Below are 26302 nucleotides of genomic sequence, written 5' to 3'. Positions count from 1 at the left end.
AAAATTGGCTGAGGCAAGGTTTACATTGAGAGCTGAAAATCCTTTACTTATTTGGTGTGGAATTTGTGTGTGGGATGTATTTTTTCTAAATTGTATAATAATGAATCGATAAAATGCTATTTTGTTGTTTCAGTAGTGATGAAAACATCTGTTCACATTGAGTTAGGCTCTGACTGTACAAATCAAGTCTTAATATCTTCTCTAGTGCGCATGTTAAGCTGCAAATTGGGACTTTGCCTGCCAGGCTTTGTTCTCAGCAGTTATGTCACAAAAAAGAAATAGAGGGCAGATGGTCATAGAGAAGGGGGCTAGGAGCTGGTGGGCTGAGGTGTTACTAAGTGGTACCAGTCTAGGGCCAAAGATCATGTCATGCAGCAGTCTGGTACCTCCATCTCACCCCCGAATCAAAACCTGTCTATAAGCCCACATGGTGGAGGAATGACGTTTCACTCCTTATTACGTAAAAACTAAGGAACAAAAGGAAGAATGGGAACCCTGTTTTTGGCAAGTCATGAGGAAAATGAGCAGGAGAATGAAATGAGATTTGACTTACAGGTGCCCTTCAATAAGAAATATGTGAAAGAATAGACTGACTTTATTGACTTTCTTGAGTTACAGCTCAACACTTGGCCCCATTGTCTGGTTGAAGGTCTAGTGAATATACATCATTGTTGAGGCTTGCCTTCCAGACTAGACAGACTCAGTTTTACAATGAAGCAGAGCGAGATAGCCTCCAAACCTCAGCTCTTTATCCAGGTCAAAGAACAGAGAGAGAGAGAATATCTCTGCTTATATTGGGAAAACAATGCGCATTCTGTGATCTAGCTGCATGGCAACAATTACAGCAAAAACTGTGTATCCTCGGGGTATGTCCACTGCTGGTGGCCATGCCTGGATAGAAATCGAATGTAAATGATCATCTTTATGTACAAATATGTAGGTTTAATGCTTGTTGACCTGCTGTTACCTGTATGAGCATCCAGAAGAACTGACTGAGGTGGAAATAGTGAGAGAAGAGCGCCAGAGCAGCACAGCTGTCCTCTGAAAACATGCGGCCACGGAAAGCTGACACCAGGAAACAGATCTGTAGAGAAAGACAGAAAAAGACAAATTTAGAATTATTTACCACTGTGTGTAAATGAGCCTATGAATCAGCAAGTTTTCATGGCAATTACTGAATGCACCGTATTTGCTCTGTTTAGGGACAACAGTGACATTTTGTATGACTACCTAGCACACTTGCACACACAGGTGCAGTACTCCTTGCAGTGTCAGCAGGTCAAACTCCATAGGAGGCAATTTATTGCTTGCTTTACAGTCTATAGATTCTTAAAAGAGACAGCCGAATTCAGATAGCCCTCCTCCCAAAGACAGACATCCTACCCTGCATACCTGTTACATCACCATGCAGCAAGCTATGCAGACAGAAGCAAAAAATAAAAACATCAACAACATCAACAGCACCGATAAATACTTGCATCATCCCACACGCACAGAGATTTGTACAGACGTGTGGGTGTGACACTTCTCTAAATAACGAACTGAAGGGCATTGCAGAATCGCTGCAAACAGCGTGTGGTCAGTGTGTGTGTGTGTGTGTGTGTGTGTGTGTGGGTGTGTGTGAGAGAGAGAGAGAGAGGAGGAGAGAAAGGGAGAGGGGTTTTGGAGGTGGGAACACATCAGGGCCAAAATTCAATTTCTAACATTGGAGGCAGCACAAAACCCATGAGGGCAGCACAAAATACTTCTCTGCTGTCCATCAAAGCGCTTCATTAAGCTCCGGCACTGAATGTGGTGCCAACACAGCCGGGCGATTGTTACATAACCAGCAGCCTGTCGGCCCGATGCCAATGCCATAGACCAGAAAGAAGGTGAGTGGAAGAGAGTAGGAGCTGAGGGATGTGGGGGGAATAATAACTTGGTGTAAAATGTCACTTGGATTATATTCATTGCACGCACCAGGTAAAAACCCCGAGGACATTTTGTTGTGAGTCTTAAGCAGCATCTCAACAGAGTCTTATTACCCACGTACCACGTACAGTAATTATCTCTGTTACCTCAACTGTCATTTGATTTGACGTAACAAAGCCATGCAAATGGTTCTGAAGATGAGCTCTTTATGTATCCAAAACAAGCTAATGTATTCTGTTGGCACCACCCTATGGTTTTGGCTAATATGCTTCGTTAGACAGTTATTAAAGTAACCAGGTAAATAGATATTGTGAGCTGTGACGTTACCTGTTTTCCACACAATTTCAATTAACTTCAATTCAATATGCTTTATTGGCATGAACGTAATGAGGACAGCGTTGCCAAAGTAGCAAGTAATAATGACATAAATAAAAAGAATCATAAAAAAGTACAAATCATACAATCAAGAAAGTGTATTTCCTTTGTTTTTCTCTTCCTCTTTGTAAGTTTCTTTTTCCTCTCTATTTTCCTACATTGAGAAAACCCATTGGGAAATCCCTAAATAACCATTCCTGGATTTTCCAGCTCTTACTAACCCTGTCTGCATCCTCCTGTTGAGGAAAGGGAAAAGTCAGAGCCTGCTAAAAAAATGAAAGAATCATGAGTCAGTTTCCCTTCCATTTTTCACGCCATGCAGGTTGTGACTGGGGGGGATGGCACAGGAAGGAAACTCGTGCCTGAGCTGCCAGGAATTGTGCCTGAGTGGAGAAGCTGTGGGGACGACGATTATGCAGCCGGGGTGTAGTTTCTGGCAGCAAGTTGGCCTCATTTGGCCAAAGTATGACACACCATCTATCCTCTCAAAAGCAAAACAATGGGGAAACTACCGAGCGAGAAATGCTCAATAAACTGCAGGACGCCAGACACATAATCATAGGCAAACATGCAGTACATACACGCATGTTGGTTTAACACTAAAGGCTCTAATTTGATCAAATTAAGCGGAGGACAGTCAAGTGCGGCATGCACAAAGGGGGTGGCAACGTATTTTTGTGGCTGTGCGCACCAAGGACACACAGAATTGAAGGGGCTACTAACAATCCCTGCCAATCACTTTGTCTCTGCTCCACCCTTTTTAATGATTATTTGGCTTGATTTAAATTAGTTTCGTCTGTATCTCCAACACATGCAACAACATTGTAAATACTGAAACACAAGTCTAGGTCTGAACATGGCACAGCTTTGAGCAATGAAACCACCCACATTTGCTGCAGCCTTCTGTGACAAACCCGAATAACATGGCTCACTGTTGAACCAGTGAAACTGCTGACCTGTGGTGAAACAATGACATAACAGGTAGAGAGAAATGGCCTTGTATGGAAAGGAGAGAAAAGGGAGTGATTGTGTTCAGGCGTGTGAATGGACTCTCTTGCAAGTGTCTGCCGCCCAAATGTTTGTGTGTTTGTGCCCTCAATGGAGCTGGGATAAGAACTACCTGGCTCAGGTTAAGGATAGAAAACAGGTATGGTGAATCAGTTTGGGCGAGACAACAGGTGAGATAGTAGATTTCACAAAGTTGAATTTGATTAAAGCTGGTCGTCATCTGCTTCCCCATAAGGCCCTGAAATAAGTAGTCACACAGGCCGGTACACACAGGAACTTGATCTGACTGTTTACTGCTTTTGTGCCCATTACATAATACTCTATTGTTGCTGCTAAAACTACAATCTGGTTCGTTTATCACGTTCATTATCACATGGCGTAAATAGCAGAGCGGGGCATTAAACTGTTAACATCACAACGTTATTTAAACTTCTATATGGCTTATTTTCTTTTATGTGAGGAGAGGCTGGTAGATAGACATAAACAGACAGTGTGGATCCAGTGTGGTTCCAATCAAACCGGGCCAACAAGTTTTCTGTAAACAGACTTGTTAGGCTGCTGTGACTATTAGCCGGGTCAGTGTAGAAACACTCAAACTGTCATGGGAGGAGAGACACAAGCCTCCAAATACACACAGGAAGGTTTATTGTTTTATATGGTGTGTACCAAGGCATAGAAACATTGCCGCTTATATGTTCATGTTAATTTAGCTTTACTATGCTATGAGGCTAAAAGAAGTTTGGGGTTAGAAACTCCACGGAAGCTCTTGAAGAACCGTCTGATTTCTTCGCTACAGTAGTGTCAGCATGGGCAGTTGTTTGTGAGGAATCAACTTTTGGGGGAAGATATCATCTCAAACGTCCTGTAATCTGAGCATGGCATGAACTGGAACCTGTTAATGAAACTACAACAGTGAAGACAATTTCTATTCTGAAACTAGTGTGCGATATGGGCTGTGAGAAGGATGAGGGAGGTAACCTCCCTCGAGCTAATTATACAAATTATACACAAACAAACTGCATGTCTACCACTAAACACATACAGAGACAACACAGCAATCTATGATTCACGCCATGAATCTGTGTAAAAAGGTCAAGCTCTGTGGTTTTGGTAGGAATCTAAAGTCAGCAGCAAACTATGTTACAGTGCTGGGATTGCTGAGGTCACAGTTACACGTGTGGTCATTGTTCAGTCCATCGTGAAATGAACGCTGGTGTCAGCATCATCGTAATGATGGCCTACCACAGGGATCGGTTAGTAGGGTGGTGACAGGTGCGGATGTGGAGCTTATCGGAGCTTTATCTACTGCTCTGTCCTTTGTCCCAAGGCCTCCTACTCTTTTGTGTAAGACACAAGGAGTCGACCTGTCTAGACCTTCAGGCTACAAACTTATTCAAACAGAGGACGGGTGGTGCTGCAGGACTCATGTAAGTGTAGTGTGTGTGTGTGTGTGTGTGTGTGTGTCTGGTAAAAGAGAAGCTACCAAAAATGTGTCCATCCATGGAATTGCCAAAGAGCAAATGAGAGGGAGAGAGACATACAGTATACATAAAAAGAGAGGTATTACTGTGGACGACAGAAGCCATGAAAAGGCCCTTGAGAATACACATAAAAAAGTAGAAAACAGAGCAGCTCTTTCTGTTGTTTTTGTTAAAAATAAGTTAGAAAAAAAACACCATACAGTAAAAAACAAAGTAATGTTACCCATATCAAATAGCTCCACTCCTGTTTGATGACAAGGCCTGACCAGGGAGTCCAGATAAATGCTGCAAAAGCAAACTGCACACAGGAAACATAATAGTCTGGTGCAGCTACTTCGTGCTGCTGCTGGTTGCAGCTCCCATCCTCCCATTGAGTTTTTCCTGCTGATCGATGGCCCTGTGTGCTGATGCTAAGGTAGCTAAGTGTATCAGTGTGGCTAAAAATAGCATCTGCCTGATGCATTACATCACTGAGGGAATGGGGCCTGAGCTATCTGCCTGCCAGACTATCCATCTAGACTCGTGTCCAAAGCACTTAACCTCCACCTATCCCCTCCTCCAGCCTCTCATATCCCATTCTTTGCCTCGGCCCCCAACTCTCCATCCTCTGCTCCACCCTCCTCCTCCCCCTCCTCCTCCTCCTCCTCCTCCCTCTCCCTTCACCTCCCCCTTCTCTCTAACAGCTACCGGTCTGATCTAGCTGGTTCCAGCCTCAGCCTGCACTCTGGGTGTTTCCTCTTATGCCTTTGTTCAGAAAGAGATAAAGTGAAAGAAAGGCAGAAAGAGAAATATGATATCACTCAACCCTCACTCCCTTTATTATTTTCTCATGGAAGCATTGCCTTCCCATTACAGCAAGCAACTTCAGTCCTTTTCACGAGCAATCACACCATCTCTCCTCATTCAAAGCTGACCAATTCACACTAATCTTGTAATCTCACAGCAGCAAAGGCAGCTTGAACATGTCAAATTACATATTTATGCACGAAGTACAATCATGGCTGCTTTAAATGTAATTATGTTACTGGCTGCAGTCATTTCAGGGCCATTCAACGTCATTGTTTTCCTTGCCTTACACTATCAAGTACGTGCAAGCGCCATCAGTCTCCTCACGTGCCCCAGCCTCTCAGTTGGAGTGAGTGTTATTTCTGTGCTGAAGCACAGAGGAAAGCTAGATGCAAGAAGAAGGTCACATGGGGATGGCTGATAGGTGGGTTAGTGGACCAGTGTGTGGAGAAGGAGGAGAGATAAATAAGGATATTTCACAGTTGCTAACAAGATGTATGAGGTTGTTAAAATAAGTGAAGACAAAATCAGACGAGCCCAGTGTGAGCCGCTGCATCATCGCTGAGGCGGAGGATGATTACATCTTTATTGGTGTCAAGTGTCTACTGTCACATTTTGAGAGGAACGCTCAAGTCTTTCACAGAGCCACTTTTGCTACATTTTCAATATTTTGAGCCTCACTGTACAATTCGACATACTGGTTGTGTGCAAAGAGCAGCTACCTCGAGTGTTTTTCTGAAATGCATGTACGGTTGCTTCAGGTCAGAGTGTGGAAGTAAAGTTCACAGGTGTTTTGGGTTGAACCTCAGGCTGAGGCGTACTTGCTGAGCCAGCTGTTGGCAAATAAACAACCGCTCCCCTTCAGTCTGTTTCACATTCAAACAACCACAACACTGCGTCATACAGTTACAATGTCGATGTGCCTCTGTGAAGCAGGGAGGAACTTTATCAAAAGCCTTTACCTAATGTTCTGGCAATGAAAATCTTTGAAGGAAGATCTAAAAAGTGCAACTAATAAGTGGTAAAATATGTTGTACTTAATGTCCTGTACTACATGTATCCATGTTGTATTGCATTCACAAAATGTCAATCAGTGCATATTATCAAAAGTTTCCTTAAACTGTGATTTGTTTTAATTCTTATCTTCTTAAATACTTTTTGTAATATTCTTTTCTGTGTAGTGTGCAGACTAAATGCAACGGTATTATGGCTCATCATAATCCGTTGTTATTTAGTGATAGCACACGCAGGCCCAAATAAAAACGACTCCCATTTAACGGTATACCGGTATCAGGGTATTCTGCGGTATTCAAATTGCCAGTTATCGTACAACCTACATTTGCTTATCTACAGTGTTGAAAAAAAACTGTCATGAGTATGTGTGTGTGTGTGAGTGTGTGAGTCAAGGGTACAGACAGGAGCAGTCCAGCTGCGCTGTTGCGCTCTTACAGTACATGTTATTAAGTGTTGATAATCATCGGACATTATTTTAAAAGCTCCCAGCTGATGTTATTTGTCATTGAGTTCATTCTGTTCATTATTATAATATGTTTTAATTCCTTTCAGGTTAATTGTAACATATTGCAATAATAAACTTAATAACGTTAATAATAATAATATGATGTTATACAATAGTGTAATCATGTGAAACTGTGATATTTTCTCATACCGTTACAACCCGACTCCCGGAATAGGCCTACATTTTTGCTGTTGCTGCATTTCTCCTATGCTCATGCTAACTCGGCCATACACACAATCTCAGCAGGACCACCAACAGTTCATTCCAGCAGGCCGTCTCTCTTTTCTCCCATTCGCACTTCAGTCAAAGAGCGTCTGCTGCGCGAAACCTGCAGCAGCTGCTTTCGATCACAACGGGGCTGCTTTCAAGGAGTCTCTTGAATTTCCTTCCTCAACATCTGGCGTGATCCAGTTTGGAGACCAGACAGAGAGCTCTTTGGGCCGCGAGGCACGAGACCAGCGACAGCTATAAAAACACTGTAACCAGCTGCACAAGGTCAGCTCCCTCAACACACACACTCAATGGGTCTACTTTGCTCTATCAGAAACCCCTGTGTGGATGTATGCACTTTAGTGCATACATGACGCGGGTGTGCACCACCCTACAAATAGACTTCTACGGTCTGATGCAACATCAGGAAATGTGAAATACTTCCAAGGCTTCCAAGGCCTTTCAGTGTCAATACGACGCACAAAACTCCATCTTTATGTGAAATTTTGAATCAGAGGCACGGGGGCTGGTGGTCTAAATGATATGTAACATTTCTTTCTAACATATGTATGCTGATTTGATTATGACAGTGCCATGTGAGTTACATCACATGTAAGACATAAGATCTGTGTGTTTTCACTATGGTGACCTGTTGCATCACTTCCAGCTCATCAGAAGGCCGAGGGCAAGTCGAATCATATTGATCTGAAAAGGCTTCAGAAGCTAACACAGGCCCACTAAAGCAGCCTCATCCACTGCTGTCCAACAGGCCATTGATCGAGGAGAGAACTCTTCCGTGCAAATTGGCAGCTCTCAGTGTCTCTCAATTGGTGGCTTTAAAGCTAATCCATTTGTAAAGAGTCCGAACAAGTTAAATACTGCATGCTCCATTCATCTCCTGCTCACACACCCATATATACTGTATATACTATATACACTGTGGTTTGGTTCCACACTGGGTCTCATTTCGACTTAATCAGAGCCACAGCTGAACTATCATGCACATGTTAAATGTCTCAGATGGCCCAACCTCGACAAAATTAGCACAAAGCTTGGAAGACTGTGGCTCAATCGGAGACGCTCGCGTCACCGCGGTTGGGGCAGTCGCAGGCACCAGTTGCCTTCGTCCCCCTAAGTTCAGATTGACAGTTGTGATTTAACTGCAAACTGTTTTACAATCCGTAAAGTTACTTTGCATAATCTGCACTTCTTGACTGTTTGTTTGGGTTCTGTACACTACAGGGGAACGATGTTTACAGCTTAAACATCTCTACAGTTGAACTTGTTCAAAGAATAAGAGATGGCGGATTTTACTCAAACAGTTTCCTTCTGGATATCCGCACAGCAATGTCTTCCTCAAAAAGGAGAAGAGCTCAGGGGAGTCCTTGATAAGCACTTCATTCACATCTGGTGTTGAACTTGGCTCTAGATGTGGAGCTACAGGGACCCCTACAGGTCAAAGTCACCATAGCTGAAGGCTTGGGCTCCGTTTGTGTGTGTGTGTGTGTCTGTGTGTGTGTGCATAGGGTGGAGTGAGGTAAATGAGTGGGCATGCAAGTGCACATACTGCCATCTGTGTATGCTTATGTATATTTGTGCTTTCATTAGCGCATATGCATGTGTTTCACTGGCCCTGCTTCTTGACAATATTGTGAACGATATTTGTGTGTGCATGTACAGTATGTGTGTGAGCTTATTCACATGTGCTGGAATATGTGTATGTACTGTATGTGTTTATCTGTGTATGTTTGCCTTGTGTTGAATGTTTTTCTTGCTGACATGTTTTGTTTGCGAGCTAATGCGCTCGCAAACAGCAGCGCGCCTGCTTTTGTCATCATCTTAAACTCCATCGATCACATTATCCTCAGGGGAAGAGAGATTCCAGATTCAAACAAGGCAAAAAACAAACTGACAAAGTAGGCAGATTACAATCTGCTGATAAGTGAAAAACAAAAGACCTTATGGCAGATACAGTTACATTTGATTACCATTGGCCATTTCCTTCCTCCATTCAACATTCTAAAATGAAGTTAGGCGACTTGCATTTTCTATTCCAGGCCATTGAGCTGACATCACAGAGCTTGCTCAATTTCTCTCTCTCTCTCTCTCTCTCTTCTCTCTCTCTCTCTCTCTCTCTCTCTCTCTCTCTCTCTCTCTCTCTCTCTGTGTTGTTGCAGTTTGCCAGGGATGAGAAAACATCTCATGGCTTTAAAGGATCAGAATCTTCACAAATAATTACTTTGTGTCAATATAAATATCAACTGAACACTATAGAGACAGCATTAATGTAAATATGCTATATATTACAACTGGGAAACATCCTGGTCAACCTAACGTGATGAAAACTAGTGCAAACATCAGCAACATCACTGACCTCAGCAGTTTCAGGGTAAACCATGTTTTCACTTTTGTAAACCTCCATGGTTCACTCCACTCTACACAGAGTTCGTCCAAGACAAACTGTAAAAGTCCAAAAATAGATAGGGATACTGGACTTTGACAATTGCTGGCGAACACTTTGTTTGTCATTCACTGTTTAAGCAGCGTGTTCGATAAAGTCCTTGATGGCAAACTGTATTAATCCACTGAATCAGGTGAAGGGTCCCTGCTACTACACGGATAGTTTAGAAACGACGTCATTAAGAAGACCAAAAATGACTAATGTTACATTTTAAACAGATGTCTGTATGCCAGTACATTCACTACACTGTGGTCTTGATTTTGTATAGAAATAATCAATGATCAATGCCAGCAATACATGATACATGATACAAGCCCTTGACGTGACACAAGTGATTTTACGCCCCGATATCTATCTTTATCCACTAAAGCAGGTAATGAATGGGAAGTCAATGTGTCACAGCTCGAGGGGAGTATGTTTGGATATATCTGTTTGGATATAGATTTTCTTTACTTCAGAGATTCTCTAAGTGCACAGTGAGCATTTGAAACACACATTTAATATAAAAGTAACCTAATTTACACTGCAGCTGAAGATCCATGTTCATGTGAGTTTGTAATTCCACATTTAACACAGTGACTTCTTACACTGGAGAATGGCCTCCTGTTGCTGTTTACTGTGCTTTTTCTGGAAACAGAGGAAAGTTCAAGGAAGTGTTACTCGGGTCACCAGCTGTCAGGAAAACACACAGTTGGCAAAAAGTGAGAGTGTAACTTCCAGAGTCCAGAAAGGGCAGAGTCTGCTGCAGCACAATGATATCGTAAGAAAAACCAACACCATTAATCCAATTTAGATTGCAGATATTAGCAAATCAATTAAATGGCACTATGTCCTTTTATTTTACAAAATGAGTTAATGACTGAGCGTAACTAGTTTCGTATTATTGGTCAATAGTCTACCAAGAAAACCTGCACTAGACTGAAAAGGATCGCCCACATTGGCTCAAGATTGTATGAGCGTACATGTGTGTTTCATCTTGATGGCAATCTAATGGTAAGGACAGGTAAGACTAATGTTTGACCACTCTAGTAGATATATAACTTGGTTTCGCATCCCTAGTGTTGACAAGAAGATTGCACAGGGTGCTTTTAGGGACTAGCAGTCATTCGTTTGTTAATGATGTTATTGTACTTTAAAAGAAATGGTCTTGACAGACATCCAGATGTTTTGTGAGACTCTTGTGAGTGTCTGTAATCTGTTTCGGGACAAACAACGTGTTTATTTTGGTCAAACTGATGAGTCATGTAGGATGTGCCCAGCAAATGTCCCAGACAGAGAGAGGGACGGAGAGACAGAGTGAGACAGTCTTTTTACAGCTCGTAATGTCACAGCACCCAGCTAAGCCCAGCAGCAGCCAGAATAATAAAGGGGACAAAGAACAGAAACCGGGCCATTACTCATCATTTTCTGAAATAAAGGTTGGGTGAAAGGAGAGGGGAAAAAGCCAGAGGTGCAAAAAGACATATGGAAGTAAAACAGTAAAACGCAGACACAAAAGATAATTTGTAAAAATAAGCTGTTTGTACTGTTTAGACCGAATTTTCAGTCTCAGGCAACAGAGAAGGTCACAGTGAACAGTGAGTCTTGTATGGAAGAAAGATACTGCTGACTTGAACTGAGATGGATCAGATAAAGAGGAAAGGGGTCAGGGCAACACTAGGCACAAAGTGTTAGACCAGCCAGTAGGGCGTAATGTGAGTCTCCCAAGAGGCAGTCTTAACCTCTCCACTGTCTCCACTGTCTCCACACACACACACACACACGCACGCACACACACACACACACACACACACGCCTGCTGATATGTTATACCTTTCCATCACTTTCCTGACATTAGCTCAGGCTGACAGACAGCAAAGACCTTCGGATTGCATTACAATCTTATCAAGGACATGCTGTATACTTTATCTCTCTGTTCATACTCTAACAACTGCAACAACAATGAAAGACATCTCTATCTGAGTAAAATACACTGGAATAATCTATTGTCTGAGAGTGAACAGGAGAAGGAATATTATCGTTTCCCTTCTTTTGCTTCCTCATTTTGATTCCAAACACTTGTGGGAATAAGCATAGAATACAATTAGAAGCATATTGTCTTCTCAACCAGAGAAGTAAGTAGACACACACTCGGACGCAAAAACAACTCTCTGTTTATTGATATAATGATGGATTGGTTGTGATGGGAACAGAACAAACTTCCTCAGGAAAAGCAGTCACTCACTCATTTACAAAGACTCGTGTTGATCTGACGTTCTCCAGTCAAGGACACCGTTAGGTCTTGGATTACAATTGAACAGCTTCCTTATTCTGCTCAGAGACCGGAAGTGGTGGGTGGTGTATGTGGGGGGGGGAGTGGAAGTCAGAAGCTGGTGTTTATACATGTGTGTGTATTTGCGGATTGAGGCGCCGATTTCTGAATGCTGGATCCAGGCCCAGAGCTAACAGGAAATCCTTTATAACTAGAGCAAGGAGTAACCATAACACCTCCTAGATACTAGAATAAAGCAGTGGGACCACGGGGGTAAACACTTCACGTAGTGTGTGGGAATGGCTGTCTGGGAAGTGGAGAGCGGTTTCATTACAATGGATGAGAAATTAAATCGTGTTTTATTTGCAACAGAGATAGAGATTCGACTTTGTGTGTTCAAAGACTCACACAATTCTGAATTTGACCAGGCTGAAGCTCTTTGAATAACAACGCACACAAGCGGGAGGGACATGACTCCACTATATCTTTAAAATAGCAGCAAGCCACGATTTGCTTTGTAAAGTTCAGAATGTTAAATTCTAGTAAAACCGAGTGGGAACGCAGTCTGAAGGGCAGGTAGAGGATTTTGAAAGTGCAAAAGTGCCTTCTAGGGTTGAAAAAGAGATTTCACCTCAGTGGGTTGATGCTTAAGGTCGGCAGAAGTCGATGTGAAACTCTCTGAATTCTGTGTTAATGTGCTGCCAAACATATACCGTAATTGAGATCCTTGCTCCTGTGATTGCACGTAGATACCACATATTTAAGAGAGGCAAGCAGACACCGTGTTTATCCATCTTTCATTCACATATATATATATATTTATATATTGTTTTTGTTTTTTTATTCCTAATTTCTTCATATTTCCATCTGACAGGAGCTACAGAATCAAAATATTTGTACACGAACCATTCAAATTCTGACAATCTCCTTTTGTACCTTGTGTTCATCGGTGCTAAACAATGTGTTTGATGCAGTAAAAGCTTGACAGAAACAAGGAAAAGAGAGTGCATTTAAAGGGTGGAAATAAATCAGAATGAATCAGTGTTGGTGGTTTGGGGCCAGGAGAGACAGATGAAACTCGGAGGAGCACTGATGATCAGAGGGAGCCAAATCAACCAAATTCACATTTTTCACAGAGAGACCACAGGAGAGCACAATGGCAAGTGTATATCCTTTGTAATGATTAAAATAATCTAAAAGTTGAATTAAATTAGAGGTAAACAAACATGGATGTTAAAACCACCAAGAATAACACTGTAACATACTGTGATAAAATAACTGATAAAAGGTCTGAAGATTCCTGACTAAAACAAGAACTAATTTTAGCGAGTGTGTAGATCTAAATACATAACATGACCTAAGACTTCTAAAGGTGGAGAAACAGCCAAGTCATTCTGGAAAACAACTACGTTTCTGTATAATATTGCAAGGCCACCGCCTCGCCCTCTCAATGGTAGTTGAAAGACACACATTCTGGTGAGGTTATGACAAATCCTGGCAGATGAAAGACTTTTCAGGGATATTTTACTAAGTAATCAGACAAGAGATGCTTCAACAGAGGGAATGGAAGAAGTGGCTGTGATGAGATTTTTTCTGTGTGGACTCTGCCTCTCAGTAATCCTAACAGGGATGAAGGAATTATTGAGTGAAACAAAACCAACACCGGTAGGACCCAGACTGTCTGAAGTACATATCCAAAAGGCTTGGCAGGGTCTTACTGGGGAGACCATCAGTTATGGCTAAAACAAATTACCGGTAGGTTAATATCACTTTAAATCAGTTTTTCTGTTCCTTAACTGTTAGGATGCAAACAACTATTATTAAAATGGGATGATGAAGTGCCCTTGGAGCTGAAAGATGAGAAAATGAGGAGGAGATGCAAAAATGAAACCATCTGTTATGTGTTAAAGGTCTCTAATCGATCAAATTTGCGACCTCGCTGTCCTTATTTTCATTAATTATGTTTTGGTCAAATATATGCAGACTTATGACGGCAATGATCTCTCCCCTGAAGGCACAGCAAAGCTGCATGAATACTGATTTATGAGTTTACAATGCTTGTATTGCATTTACGGCCACAACTGTAGTCCTCATCAAAAAATCTGATGGTGTGTGTTTTTGCTCTGTTCACAATAAACTTCAGTTTCAAAGTTTCTTGCCCATGACAGCAAGATAACTGAAAACATTTGGGGAGCAAATTGTATATTGGTATATTGTAGAATGCTGCAGAGAGAGTTGTGCGATGGGAATAATTCTGTTAGACTCCCACTGTTCTAGAAACATACGATATATTGTTACATACTGAACATACAATTCTCCATTTTAATGTATTTGTTCAATTGAGCTCATGTGGAGGGAAATAAGGAATAACCCACAAAAACTTGCAGGTCCAGTTGCACATATATAGACTGTACTTACATACTAAAAATCCCATGCACATTGACAAACATGCACACATATAACCAAGTGAGGCTCACTAGCACATATGCACTGGGTAAATTTCCACTCTACACAGACAATCTTCAGTTGTCTTGCTGAAGGGGCGGACAAACTGCTGGACAGAGCCATAGACTGTCACTGCACAACCTCTGATGTGAAAATGACACACACACACACACACACACACACACACACACACACACACACACACACACACACACACACACACACACACACACACACACACACACACACACACACAGAGTGGCCTTCAGAAGTGACCTTCGACACCTTCAACAACCTAAATCTGAATCTATCTAAATCTATCTTACTAAAACTATGTAAGCCTAAACAAACAGTTACAGCACTTTCCCCATTCTTTAAACTAAAAATCCAAGCTCACCCTCCTCTCTTCCTTGCAATGGCCTTCCTTTCGTTCGTGGTTTTAACAGCTAAACATACTATCATGTTCTAATTACAAACGAATGCAATAAAGGTACATACATTGAACCACATGCCTTCACCTCCTCCGTGGCATCTGAAATCTCAGACTCTCACAGATGGGTGGGATATTACTATAGTTCTTTCGAGCTGAGTGTAGCTGTTGCAGAGAGAATAAATCAAACCGGGAGCTTTAATTTTCTCCCCACAGAGGGCAGCGTCAGTGCCCAGCCACCCCAGATGCAGAGTCCTCTCAGTCAGAGGTGGTTGGAACTGGACCTGACAGTCAAATCAATAGCGAGGCACGAGCATGGCTGAGACCCACAAGAGACATTTCTGTCACTAATTATATCTCTTCTATTAAAGATGCAAGATCTTTGGCCTTCCTAATACAGAGATGTATCACTAATCACTTCCTAATACCTAAAGTCAACTGTAAATATAAAGCTGCGATGCATCCTCAATTCAAAAAGACCAAATATGCATAAGTTCAACTACAACAGAGGACTTGGCTTTAAACTACTAATGACATATCACTTCACTGACCGTGTAATGTACAACAGTTACAGACTCTGTTTTACCAAGATTCTGGTTCTACATAAATCCTTATAGATATTTGAATGTAGACAACAATGGTGATTTGGTTCTGTGGAAAGATGGAATGAACCCCTGAAGTCAAATGCACGCTGATAAGACTCAATCGAAAATGTAGATATCAAACTGCAAACTCCAAATGCATCTTAAAAACACTCTCAAAAATCTCGACAGTGATGCTTTTAACAAGGGCTGTTTACATTATATTCTGTATCCCGAGGGCAACATTCATTTTGTTTGCTATAATTATTGATTCATGTGGTTTACAAACCTGTCAGCAACACTGTCAGAAAGTAAATATTTCATCCCCAACTTACTGTTTCTTAAATATTATTGGACCCTCTCCATTTAGTGTCTCAAATAAAGCTACTATTAAAACAATGGATGTGGGACATAATGTTCATTGTGCAAGCACAAAACACAACATTGAATCATAAGGACAACTTACAGGAATCACATGGTTTAGAATAAAGTCCGCTGCACACTTTGTGCATGCATGTTTCAATCTTCATGAAGAGTGCGCCAGTCAGTCAGGCCCATCAAGTCTTCTTGATTGACCTAACTTAATTGTTTGCCAAAAAGAATACTGGATAAACAGCTTTCATGCAGTTATATTAAAAGGAACTTGTGTTTTTTTACCCTTCTATTTCTAGCAAGCCATCTCAGATCTAGGACGACGTACATACTTAAGTGAAGCCAATGACGTCCATTGGTCTATTTTAATTCAGAACATCCTGTACTGTGAGTGCATCATTAGCTCCAAAACATTCCCAGCAGTAACAGACGACCACTCAGACGGTACGTCTTAATACCAGCTCGGCCTTTCGTTTCACTGTCTGGAATTCAACCGGGCCTTCATCCACTGGCCTTGACTAGACTTGACTTATTGCACAATCACAGACACGTGGGCATCCAAGGAAGAAGGCCGTAGCATGCAGTACAGTACCAGCAAGGAAACAGAACAGGACGGAATTTTCCATCCAAAACCCTTTTAGGTTCAGGGGCTCTGCCTGGGCCATAAACAGGTTGAGCCCAAGGTGGTTAGCCCCCAACGACAGTCTGCTTTAGTAGGGGCTCGTGTTTGTCAACCAAAGAGAGGGGGGACCAGTGGAAAATTACCAGTTCCGCACTCGCTCACGCACACACACACACACATGCACACATACACACACATACATGGACAGGACCAGCTGAGAGACTAACCTGCAGCCACATATCTATCTCGCTCATTGCTTATGTGACAGCTTGCGTTTTTAATGGGCGAGGGTGCGGGGGGCATGGTTGCGTTGTCAGGACGCGCTGGCCCGCAAGCTACGCAACCAGTGACATTCGATGATGTGTGTTGTGTTCACGTCTCTGCACATTTCCAAGAAAACACCTGAGACATGTCTAGTGCCTAGCACAAAAGGGTTGGCAGTAAGCCGTGTGCGTGTGTGTGTGTGTGCGTGCACTCAGTAAAGGTTCAAAATATTCAAATATAAAGCATTACATATATGTTTTTTATGTTTCTGTCAGTATGAAAGTGAAGGTGTGTGTTGAACTACACACATTACAGCCATGTTAATGTGTGGAAGCTACTGATCCACATAGCATAGAGAGATGAATGCCTCTATAACAATTTCCAAAGGTTCCCTATCCATCTACATTTGAGGCCATATAGAGAATCTGCAGATTGGATTAGATGACAATGCCAAACAAATGAATGCAGATGGTGTGGGAGTATGACTGTCTCAGCTTTCATGAGCTGTGAATTGTGGGTGTTGGTGCTCATTGTAGCCCTTCAAGTAAAGCACTTCAGTACTCCACAAAATCAGAGTAGAACTGTATTACCTGGGTTCCAAGGCAGCTCACCATCATGTGAGTGAGCAGTTTGGCAGCAAACATAGGGAAACGGGAGCACAGCACGTGGGATATAATGGCCAATGCAAAACCTGAAGAGGGAGAAGTAGAAGACACGGAACCAACATTAATGTCAAATTAACAAATGACTCATGTTAATCAACAGTGGCTATTTATAACAATGTGGGAGGAACATGGACAAACTGCATCAGAGACAAAGCTGAAGAGAAAGGCAAATTGTTCATGGGCACACGACATGAAACAACATGAAAAAGAAAATACGGGAAGAGCGTGTTTTGTACCCGAGATGCAGATAAATCCCGAGGCATAGAAGGCGTCGTTGTACGATGCAAGAGTAGCAAACTCTGCGTAGGCCATATAGATAGACAGGTGGGAGCAGGCACATTCCACATAGTTCCCACTCTCTTTCACGACCCTACAGTATTGACCATCTGATGACCAGCTAGAGAACAGAGGGGAGAGGAGAGGATGCAGGGAAAGAGAGAAAGTGAAGAGACTGCTGTTAAACAGAGTGCAACAAAACACAGGTGAGGAAAACAACAAGGCAACGCAATGAACCTGAAGTATCATCATGTTGAGTATGTCCAATTTGCTGCCGTGGTTGTTATCTGTGGTAACCATTACCCTTTAAAGATGCTGTGGGACAAACCAGAACATCATACTCATGTTTGTGCCGGATTCGATTGCACAACTAACAGACAGGAATTGAGTGAGCAGCTTTTGAAAAGCAGAGAGTCCTCCCTCTCTCGAACATTTTGTATTTTGACCTTCCATTCACAGCAAGAACGTCATACTGCAACATTGACCTCTCCCTGTGACATTGCCTCTTTCTCCACCATTTGCCTCTACATCAGTTATCTCGTCTGTTTTTTGTCTGCAATGCATCGTCCGAGTAGCTGTTCCGGCCGACATTCCAAGACCCAGGAATGTCCTCAACAAACCGACTACTGAGTGGGAGGACTCAGCATGTGGCAGACTGAATGAGCAGATATTAAACACAGTGATGTGACTTCCCCCATGGCCACAGATGGGCCTTACTGAGAGGCTGTACGTGAACTTTTGGCCTTCACTTAGCAAACCGGTTTCACTTACCCAATAAGCTTCAGGATGACAGAGAGGTGAGCACGGGTTCAGAGGTTTAGATCAGAATCAGATGGATGATAGATGGTTATAAATGTGTGTAAAAGTGTCAGAGAAGCACAACTTAATCCAGATTTATCAATAACTATTAGCAAATCAAATAAAAGTTTCAGTAGGCATACACTAAAATAAACAACCTCAGACACTAACATAACAACATAACGCGGTTGTGTCATCAAGAATAGAAGCACTTTGAGTGTCAACTTGCTTTTTTAGAATGGCTGAGCATTCATCTGTAGGCCTACTGGTGTTATCTGTTGTGGATTACCTTGCAGTGGTCTGGTTCCAGAGAAGGCACAGAGACCGGCCTGGTTTTACTTGCTGACCAGGGGAGTGGATACGATACACCACCTCATTGCCATCTTCTAGGGGCCGTGACCTTCTGTCCTGGAGGCTGGCTGAGAATACCTAGATATAAACAGAAGAAGAGAAAAGGGTTCAGCTGTGGAACAAAACTAAATACGGCTCGTTTACACTGGAGTAATACTGCCACCTGCTGAGGCAAAAATGACGTTGAAATATCTCTGGCGCTTCCCTACCTTCCCATTGAGAGCAGTGTTTGTATCATTGGTGAGAAACCAGTGTTCAGTTCTAAACTCGGTCAGCTGAATCTGGCTGAGGTTTCCACAGTCAGCAGTGGAGACTGCTGGCACCGCCAGCAGAGTATCTGGCAGCTGGAAGAAGTCTGCATTAAGGCCCCTGAATTTGTGTCCATTGATCTGTGTGGGATACCACTGGAAGGCAGAGATGGACATATACGGACATGTTTCCAGGATGGTACCCCTTCTAGAGAAATCACACAAAGAAAAGCATTTATAATACCAAGGGTGAAAACCATGCAAACATTATTTAAAAGGACACTTCTTGGTATTTTGATGTACTACTCTCCACTCTTTTAGAACTGGGACACTCACATCTCACACTGACTTTGCGTGAGGAGGGAGAATGCAAATCGCTCGGCCACCTCGGCGAGGTGGCTGAGGCCTCGGGTGTCGACCCTGCTGGGATTGGCCAAGGCGCACAGCAGGTCGTAAGTCAAGTTGCGGCTCCTTTCCTGTAAAGGAGCCCTCTCTGCCTCTGCAAGCACCTGGCTCAGAGGAAACACAGACAAACAGAGAGTGAGAGAGAGAGAGAGAAATTTAGCAACATTGTATTGAGGAACGGTTTGCTCTGCTCTTGTTTGCAAGTATATCTCTCTGATAATTATAACTAACAACAATGAATGAAATGGCATGAAAATAAGGTTTAGGTATTAGTTTTCAGGGAATGCTTTTGTCTTCAGTCTTACCTTCCCCAGAGCTTCCAGCACGGCGGCCATCTGCTCACGAGATAGAGGTGTCGAGACCTTATTGATCAGTCCTTGCAGCACCTGGTTCAATATAGTTGAGTCGAGAGGCTGGTGTAATTGCTCCAGTAAGAGCCACACAGCTTCACTTGCTGCATTTGACACCAGAGTCACATTGGCCACCCCAAACAGAGGGTGCACTCTGGTTCCCCCTGTAGCAGTGTAGAGCTCCACCTGGAAGCGCTTCGGTGTGGGGAATGTTGAGGCGAGGTCAGGTGTGAGGTAAATGTCCAATGATGTGTTACGCTGGCCCACATCGAAGGTTAGCCTACCCTCCTGATTTGGAAAATCCATCCCCGCTTTGGCAGGCCAGATTGTAGAGGGACCCACTAGCTCCGGTCTGGGGAGCTCCTAGAGGAAAAAAATAAACGTTACGTGTTGGATGGAGTTATGTTAACCAGCATTGTTTGGCAAAATAAACAGACATGATCAACACATATGATGTACCTGCAAAAAAAAAAAAGAACTGTCTGTCAGACTACTCTGGACGACTAAAGGCATAATTCTCATTTGATAAACAATGTCCACCTGCAATAGTTGACCAAGTGAGAGCATAATATCAACCAAATGGGCTTTTACTATGCATCAAACCTTTTGTCTGCCTATATGCTGTGCTTCTGAGTGATGAAAGCAGATGACATGGCCATATGTATTTTTTGTTGAGTGCACTAGACACTCCCTTACTTTGATCTCCAACATAAAAAAATCAGTACATACTCTCTAATCATGAGATCAGAGAAAAGGAGGGTGGTTAGATCAAAAGGTAAGGTAGAAACATTTTTTTAATCAGAAACATCAAATAACCATGATCATTATAAATATAACAATGTTAATGCAAACAGGTGAAAGGGGAGACCACAATCAGAAGAAAATACAAAACTACTAAGTGGCCCTCAATTTCAAAAGACTGGTATCAGGACGATATCAGGCAGAGTTGGTACTCTTGGTGTGTGTCTTTCTAACATTTCTGCATTCTAATTAGAATTGAACTATGACTTAAATTTACTCTAAACTGCTCTGAAGAAGTAAAATAAATCATTCTTCTCATTTTTTAAGATTGTTTTATGAGGAAAACAAGTAAGAATCCCAATAGATGCTCAGAGCATGCAGAGCATGATACAACAATAAATATGAATGGACTGTACAGCGTTCTTCTAGTCTTCCGACCACTCAAAGCGCTTTAACACTACATGTCATCATTCAACCATTCATACACTGATGACACAGGCTACCATGCAATGTGCCACCTGCCCATCAGAAGTAACTAACATTCACAGTCGGAAGCGATTTGGGGTTAAGTGTCTTGCCCACATGGACTTGCGGAAGTGGGGATCGAACCACCAATCCTCTGATTGAAGGACGACACTGCTCTACCACTGAGCCACAGTCACCCAAAGTTAAGTTATAAAGTTTTACTAACTGAGACTTGCTTCTACACAGAATGTCACCTCCAAGGCAAAGCTGAATGAACAAAAAGTGCCACTAATAAATAAGTCAAATACAAGAGTTAAACATAAATTCAAACCAACATTTGCAGAGGGCATGTTTGTTTGTGTATTTTACTGTGCATATATTTGCCCAATTGTATTTATACGAATGCATGAGTGCTCTTTATAACGTATGCTTGTATGTTTAATTACCACACGTGTTTGTTACTTACCAGCGTGCGATATTGTACAGACATGACTGAAGCTGTGCTTGCTCGTCTGTAGACTTGGAGACTCAGCCTCATGGTCGTCGGGGTGGCAATGGGCAGTCTGTGACCAGCGGCAAAGTACATAACGCCTTGTGGATCGTCGCTCTCTGCCAACGTGACGTTGGCAAAGCGGGTTGTCTCATTAATGGTAGCGCCAGCGCCCACCTGATGAATCTCTACCAAGAACCACGCCTGCTGCTCTGGTTCCTACGGCAACACAGAAGAGTGACTGTTTTATTTTGTGCACCACAGCATTTCTTATGAAAACACCAATTAATCATTATTCTGCCAAATTTGTAATCTATCCTTATACTGAAGGATTGAGGATTTAAAAATCAGCAAAATAGCCACGCATCTCTCTCACCTCATCATCCTGGACCTCTACAGCGAGAGCACAGAGTATCTCTCCTCTTCTACACAGTGTAGTTCCTGAGGTGTGCAGAAGTTCTCTGGTTAGGTTGACTCCATTGTTGACAAGACTTAGAGCTGATTTGCTGAAGGTCACTCTCCAGAAGACCTGCAAATCCTCAAAGGCTCTAAACAGCAGGAGAAAGAGCATACTAACTAACTACAAACGAGATCTCAACTGTTGTCCAAAAAGGTTTAAACAAGTGTGTTTTAGTACCTGTTTTCCTGTCTCTGAAGGTAGAGGAGGGCAGTTCTGTTCACCGAATCCTCATCCAGAACTTGGCCCAACAGAGAATTAAGACTAAACCCTACAATGCCGTTATGGAAGTCACTCCCTGGTGTGGAAAGAGGGAAGGATAAAGAGAACAAAACAGAAAGAAAGAGAAACAGTACAAATTCATTTCTCCATAATCTCACAATTACACAGTACAATCATGTCTTTTGTAATTAATCATACATGAAAATAATCAAATGATCTGCCCACTGCAGTGATTATGTGAGTAGTGAGGCCCAAAATAGAAGCAGTGACCTCATGCAAGTGAAACCGGATAAGGACATTGAATCACTTGATGCGATAACAAACATCTCTGCAGGTTCATTTGATTAATCTATGAACATAACAAGATAAGAGTCCAGAATACAAACAAACAAATACATATGTTGCATTATTTGTATTTGCTAGAACACACTGTGAGCAAAACAGCTCTCAATACTGTTCTTTTTTTTTTAAATATCTTCAATTTACGGCTGACTCAAACAAAGATCTTTAAAAACATATTTTACCAAGAATAGTGATCTTGGCAAAAGCTCCAAAGCCCTGGTACGGACTGTCTGCTATCTGTGCTCCTCCCTCTGGATCACTGAGGTAAACGAAGAATACTTCCTGTCCCTCTGGCTCGGGGTCATCCAGGATGAAGAGGATAATCTCTGTCTCATTCTGACCAGCCTGAAAGGACACTATGGTGGACTCCAAGCGGAAGTCCTGTTCCTCCTTTGCAAGGGTCCCAACAGGGTCCAGAGTGAAGGGAAGAGGTGTCGTACTTCCATCTGGATAACAGTGCACAGCAACACAACTTAAAGCAAAACTGTAAATATCACAGTAAATGACAATATCATATAGCACAACCAAGGTGCATTAAGTCAGTGCTACAAAACAAACACACACCTCCATATGCCCGAACCCGAACCCTCACAGCCCCAGCCACGCTGTCGGACCTGCGAACCCTCAGAACTACCCGTTGCTCTTGCTGGGTCTCATCATCCCTGTCTTCAGGTATTTGGACCAGTCCAGGTCCAATGCTCAGCACTCCTCCGGTCACATCACTAGCTTGGATGGTGACAGTGGCAACACTGTGCTGAAGGTTGAGGCGAGGAGAGGTATCTGCCCAAGCTAAGTCTGGAGTAAGGACTTGAACATCTGTAAGGTTGACGTGAAAGTTCTCATCAGCCTCTGAGAGGGAGTCGTCAAGTATTGAAAGGCGGAAGGAAGTGTTGGTTTGGAGAGGTGAGTCAAAGACCAAACGGCCATCTGGCACTGCAATAAAGTCCTCTCCTGCTGCTGCGCTGCCAGCTACTGTTGTATAGGACAGGCGGGTGCTGTTGCTACGAGAACCGTAGAGTCTCTGAACGTAAAGTGTGATCGTCTGGATGTCCTCTGCAATGACCAACTGGCGGGAATCGGGGGCAAACTGGTAGATTCCCAATGGCTCCACTTCCGTCACAGTAAATCCTGACCTGTACAGGAAGACAGACGTCACAGTGAGTCTGCATTTGATAATGACAAATATGTGAATTGTATTCATGATTTAAATGGAAACGTTGTCCTCCAGGGTGACGGAGCAGTACGTACAACAAATGGAAGTACATTGAACACAGATAATCTGTAGAAAAAAAGACGTTACATACATAAACGCTATGCTCCTGCTCTGTAACTAATTACTGTAACATGCAGAAGGTCTTCAAGTTAAAGTGTATGTACTCGACTGAAACTTCAGAAACCATTACCTGAGCTTGACAGTAGTCGCTGCAGAAGTGCTGGAGGTAGCAGCAGTGAGGTGTATAGCATAGGAAGCTGGCTCGGATGCATCAGCAACAGCTGTCAGAGATATGGCTTTAGTCTTCTCTCCATGGACCAGGGTCAGTGAGCCTGAATATCAGCACATTACCAACATTAAGAATGCAGGCTGTTAGTCCATGTTAGTGTTTCATATTAGCCTGAACACCAAATGGCAAGTGTTTGGTCTGCAGGAAAAGATAAGTATATACTTGTAGGATAGTTCATTCTATCAGTGATGAAAGCTCAGATTGGTTAACTGCCGTCCAGGTATAACTAAAGGGTATTCATGATTATTAAAAGGACAGCCATAAATGGCTAACATTCAAAATAGCTACGAATCTTTGATTGACAGAAATAATGCAAGTGGTTTGATATATAATGTGTGAGTATACATTGCTATTATTCAGTTTATGGGTGTTTTACCTGAACTTGGGGCGATAGCTCCTGGACTGAGACCGGGCGGAGCTTGTCCTGAAGGATACCCAGCTTTCCACTGCACCCTGACGTCTCCAAACAACCCTCTTCGTGTCACCTTTGCTTCACATGCCCCTGTTTCAATACTTGAAACCTGCAGAGCCAGCGAGGCAAAGCCAACCTGCACAACATGTATGCGAGAAGATGTTAATTATGTTGTTATCTTGTTGCCTCATTTACTATTAAAGCTCCAGTTGGTATCTAATAATAATAAAAAAATGTGTTTGGTCATATTTGGTCAAGCTGTCACCATATCCTGACAGTAGTACACGAGACAGATAATCTGCGATGGGGTTCTTCTGCCTTCCGTCAAACTAGGCAGCGCTGATCAAATACACACATTTTTAAGTGTACCGTTCAGCAAAATGAGAAAGTGAGTCTTGCAAAATTCCATTTGAAGCACTAAAAGGAAGCAGAGGAACCTGATGTTTTTGACAGATTATCTGTTATATGTATAAATTACATTAAAGTGAGAGACAAGAGACTCTAGTCTGGAGTATAATGGTGCAATAGATCCCAGTCTGTCACCTGGTGGCAGAGAAATACATAAATAACCAGATGTTTATTATTCCTTATATCTCCAACAGCAACTCAAAAAAGAGTTTCTCCTTCACAGATAAAATCATATATCGACAAACAAAAAAACCCCACAACCACAACTCACCTCTGAGCTGGCAGCTTCTTCAGGCACAGTCACCGTAGCAATGCTGGCCTCATGAAGGAGGCGAGGCCGAGAGCCGAGGATAGGACTGACGAGTCTAACGTCAGTCAGCTCTGCTGTGAAGCTCTCACCCACTGACAGAAACACCTACAGAGAGAAAAGCAGGAAAACAAGTGTTAAAAATAACATACACTAAGGTATTTGAAAAAGGTTTGCATGTCTTTGCACAAGCCTGCTCATCATTACCTGACTGCTGATGGGCACAGTGATAGTACTGAAGGTCAGTCCCTCTCTCAAGAACAGCCTTCCTTCAGCTTGTCCTCCCAGTATTTCCTTGATGTCCATCACTTCATCCATCCCTCCACTGATCCTGTAGCCCACACTGGCGTTGCCAAACAGCCCGGCAAGCCGTGTCACATTCATAACCAGAGCTCTGGTGACCTGAGACTCTGACCCCACTATCATAATGGACTGTTGGTCAGGGTTCAAGGAAAAGACACCGTGGGGCTCATCGTTAGCACGTACCCTAAGGGTGAGAGAGGAAGATTCATTTCAAGGTAATTCAATTTTAGACTTTTTACCTGGAATTCAATTTGACAAACCTGATACGCGTCCTGATCAGGTTTTGGTTGGCATCCAGAGTGGCACCACCCTCCACAGCCGTGAGCTGGACAGTGTAGAGCTCCTCTAGCTCTGGCACTGTATCAGGCATCAGGCTGAGGACAATTTCTGCATCCCTTTGGCCTTCCAGGATCACCACTGAGCCACCTAAGGCTAGGAAGTCACCAGCTATATCCGAGTCACTCTGTATCTGCCAACGCACCTGAGGTGTGAGAGAAAGTAGGGTTGTGTTTAAACTTGAACAGTGGCAACAAAGAATGAAATTCAGTTAGTTTAGGCAGAATGAGTAGTATACGTCTGTCCGGTTTGTCTGACGCTCAACGACACCAGAAGCGAAAGCCCCCTGACTGTGGTTAGGGTGCTCTCCGACAGGTGAAAGCAAACCCCACATTCACTCTTGCTTTGGAACGAGGTCTGTCCGCTTGGCTCTTCGCCACGCTATTCCTGTCTTTTTTGAGGCCCTGTGTCCGCCATTTTAGTAGCTTCCTCTTCGATGCGTGCTTACGATCTGGCACCTGGCTGCTACGTTTTTATAGAGGTCAATGCCCAGAAACGTACCGAAATC

The 26302-nt window shown here is 42.8% G+C and overlaps 1 protein-coding gene across 1 annotated transcript in view; it reads right to left on the bottom strand.

Moving 5' to 3' along the window:
- Positions 1–26302, bottom strand: part of adgrv1 (adhesion G protein-coupled receptor V1) — a gene marked incomplete at its 5' end in the record, with an annotated part of 98105 nt that overhangs the window by 31835 nt on the left and 39968 nt on the right. Inside the window, 17 exons of the mRNA XM_079270996.1 lie at positions 968–1084; positions 17307–17407; positions 17618–17778; positions 18745–18884; positions 19016–19262; positions 19391–19563; positions 19765–20172; positions 21482–21724; positions 21882–22053; positions 22143–22260; positions 22709–22972; positions 23091–23659; positions 23930–24071; positions 24405–24576; positions 25120–25263; positions 25363–25642; positions 25719–25939. Coding sequence (XP_079127122.1) covers positions 968–1084; positions 17307–17407; positions 17618–17778; positions 18745–18884; positions 19016–19262; positions 19391–19563; positions 19765–20172; positions 21482–21724; positions 21882–22053; positions 22143–22260; positions 22709–22972; positions 23091–23659; positions 23930–24071; positions 24405–24576; positions 25120–25263; positions 25363–25642; positions 25719–25939 — 3672 coding nt within the window. The remainder of the gene's footprint in view (positions 1–967; positions 1085–17306; positions 17408–17617; positions 17779–18744; positions 18885–19015; positions 19263–19390; positions 19564–19764; positions 20173–21481; positions 21725–21881; positions 22054–22142; positions 22261–22708; positions 22973–23090; positions 23660–23929; positions 24072–24404; positions 24577–25119; positions 25264–25362; positions 25643–25718; positions 25940–26302) is intronic.

Source organism: Melanostigma gelatinosum (assembly GCF_949748355.1).
Source record: "Melanostigma gelatinosum genome assembly, chromosome: 6".
Taxonomy (NCBI): Eukaryota; Metazoa; Chordata; class Actinopteri; order Perciformes; family Zoarcidae; genus Melanostigma; species Melanostigma gelatinosum.
The sequence above is the reverse complement of the archived record's forward strand: the minus strand, read 5'-3'. Positions and strand labels throughout refer to the sequence as shown.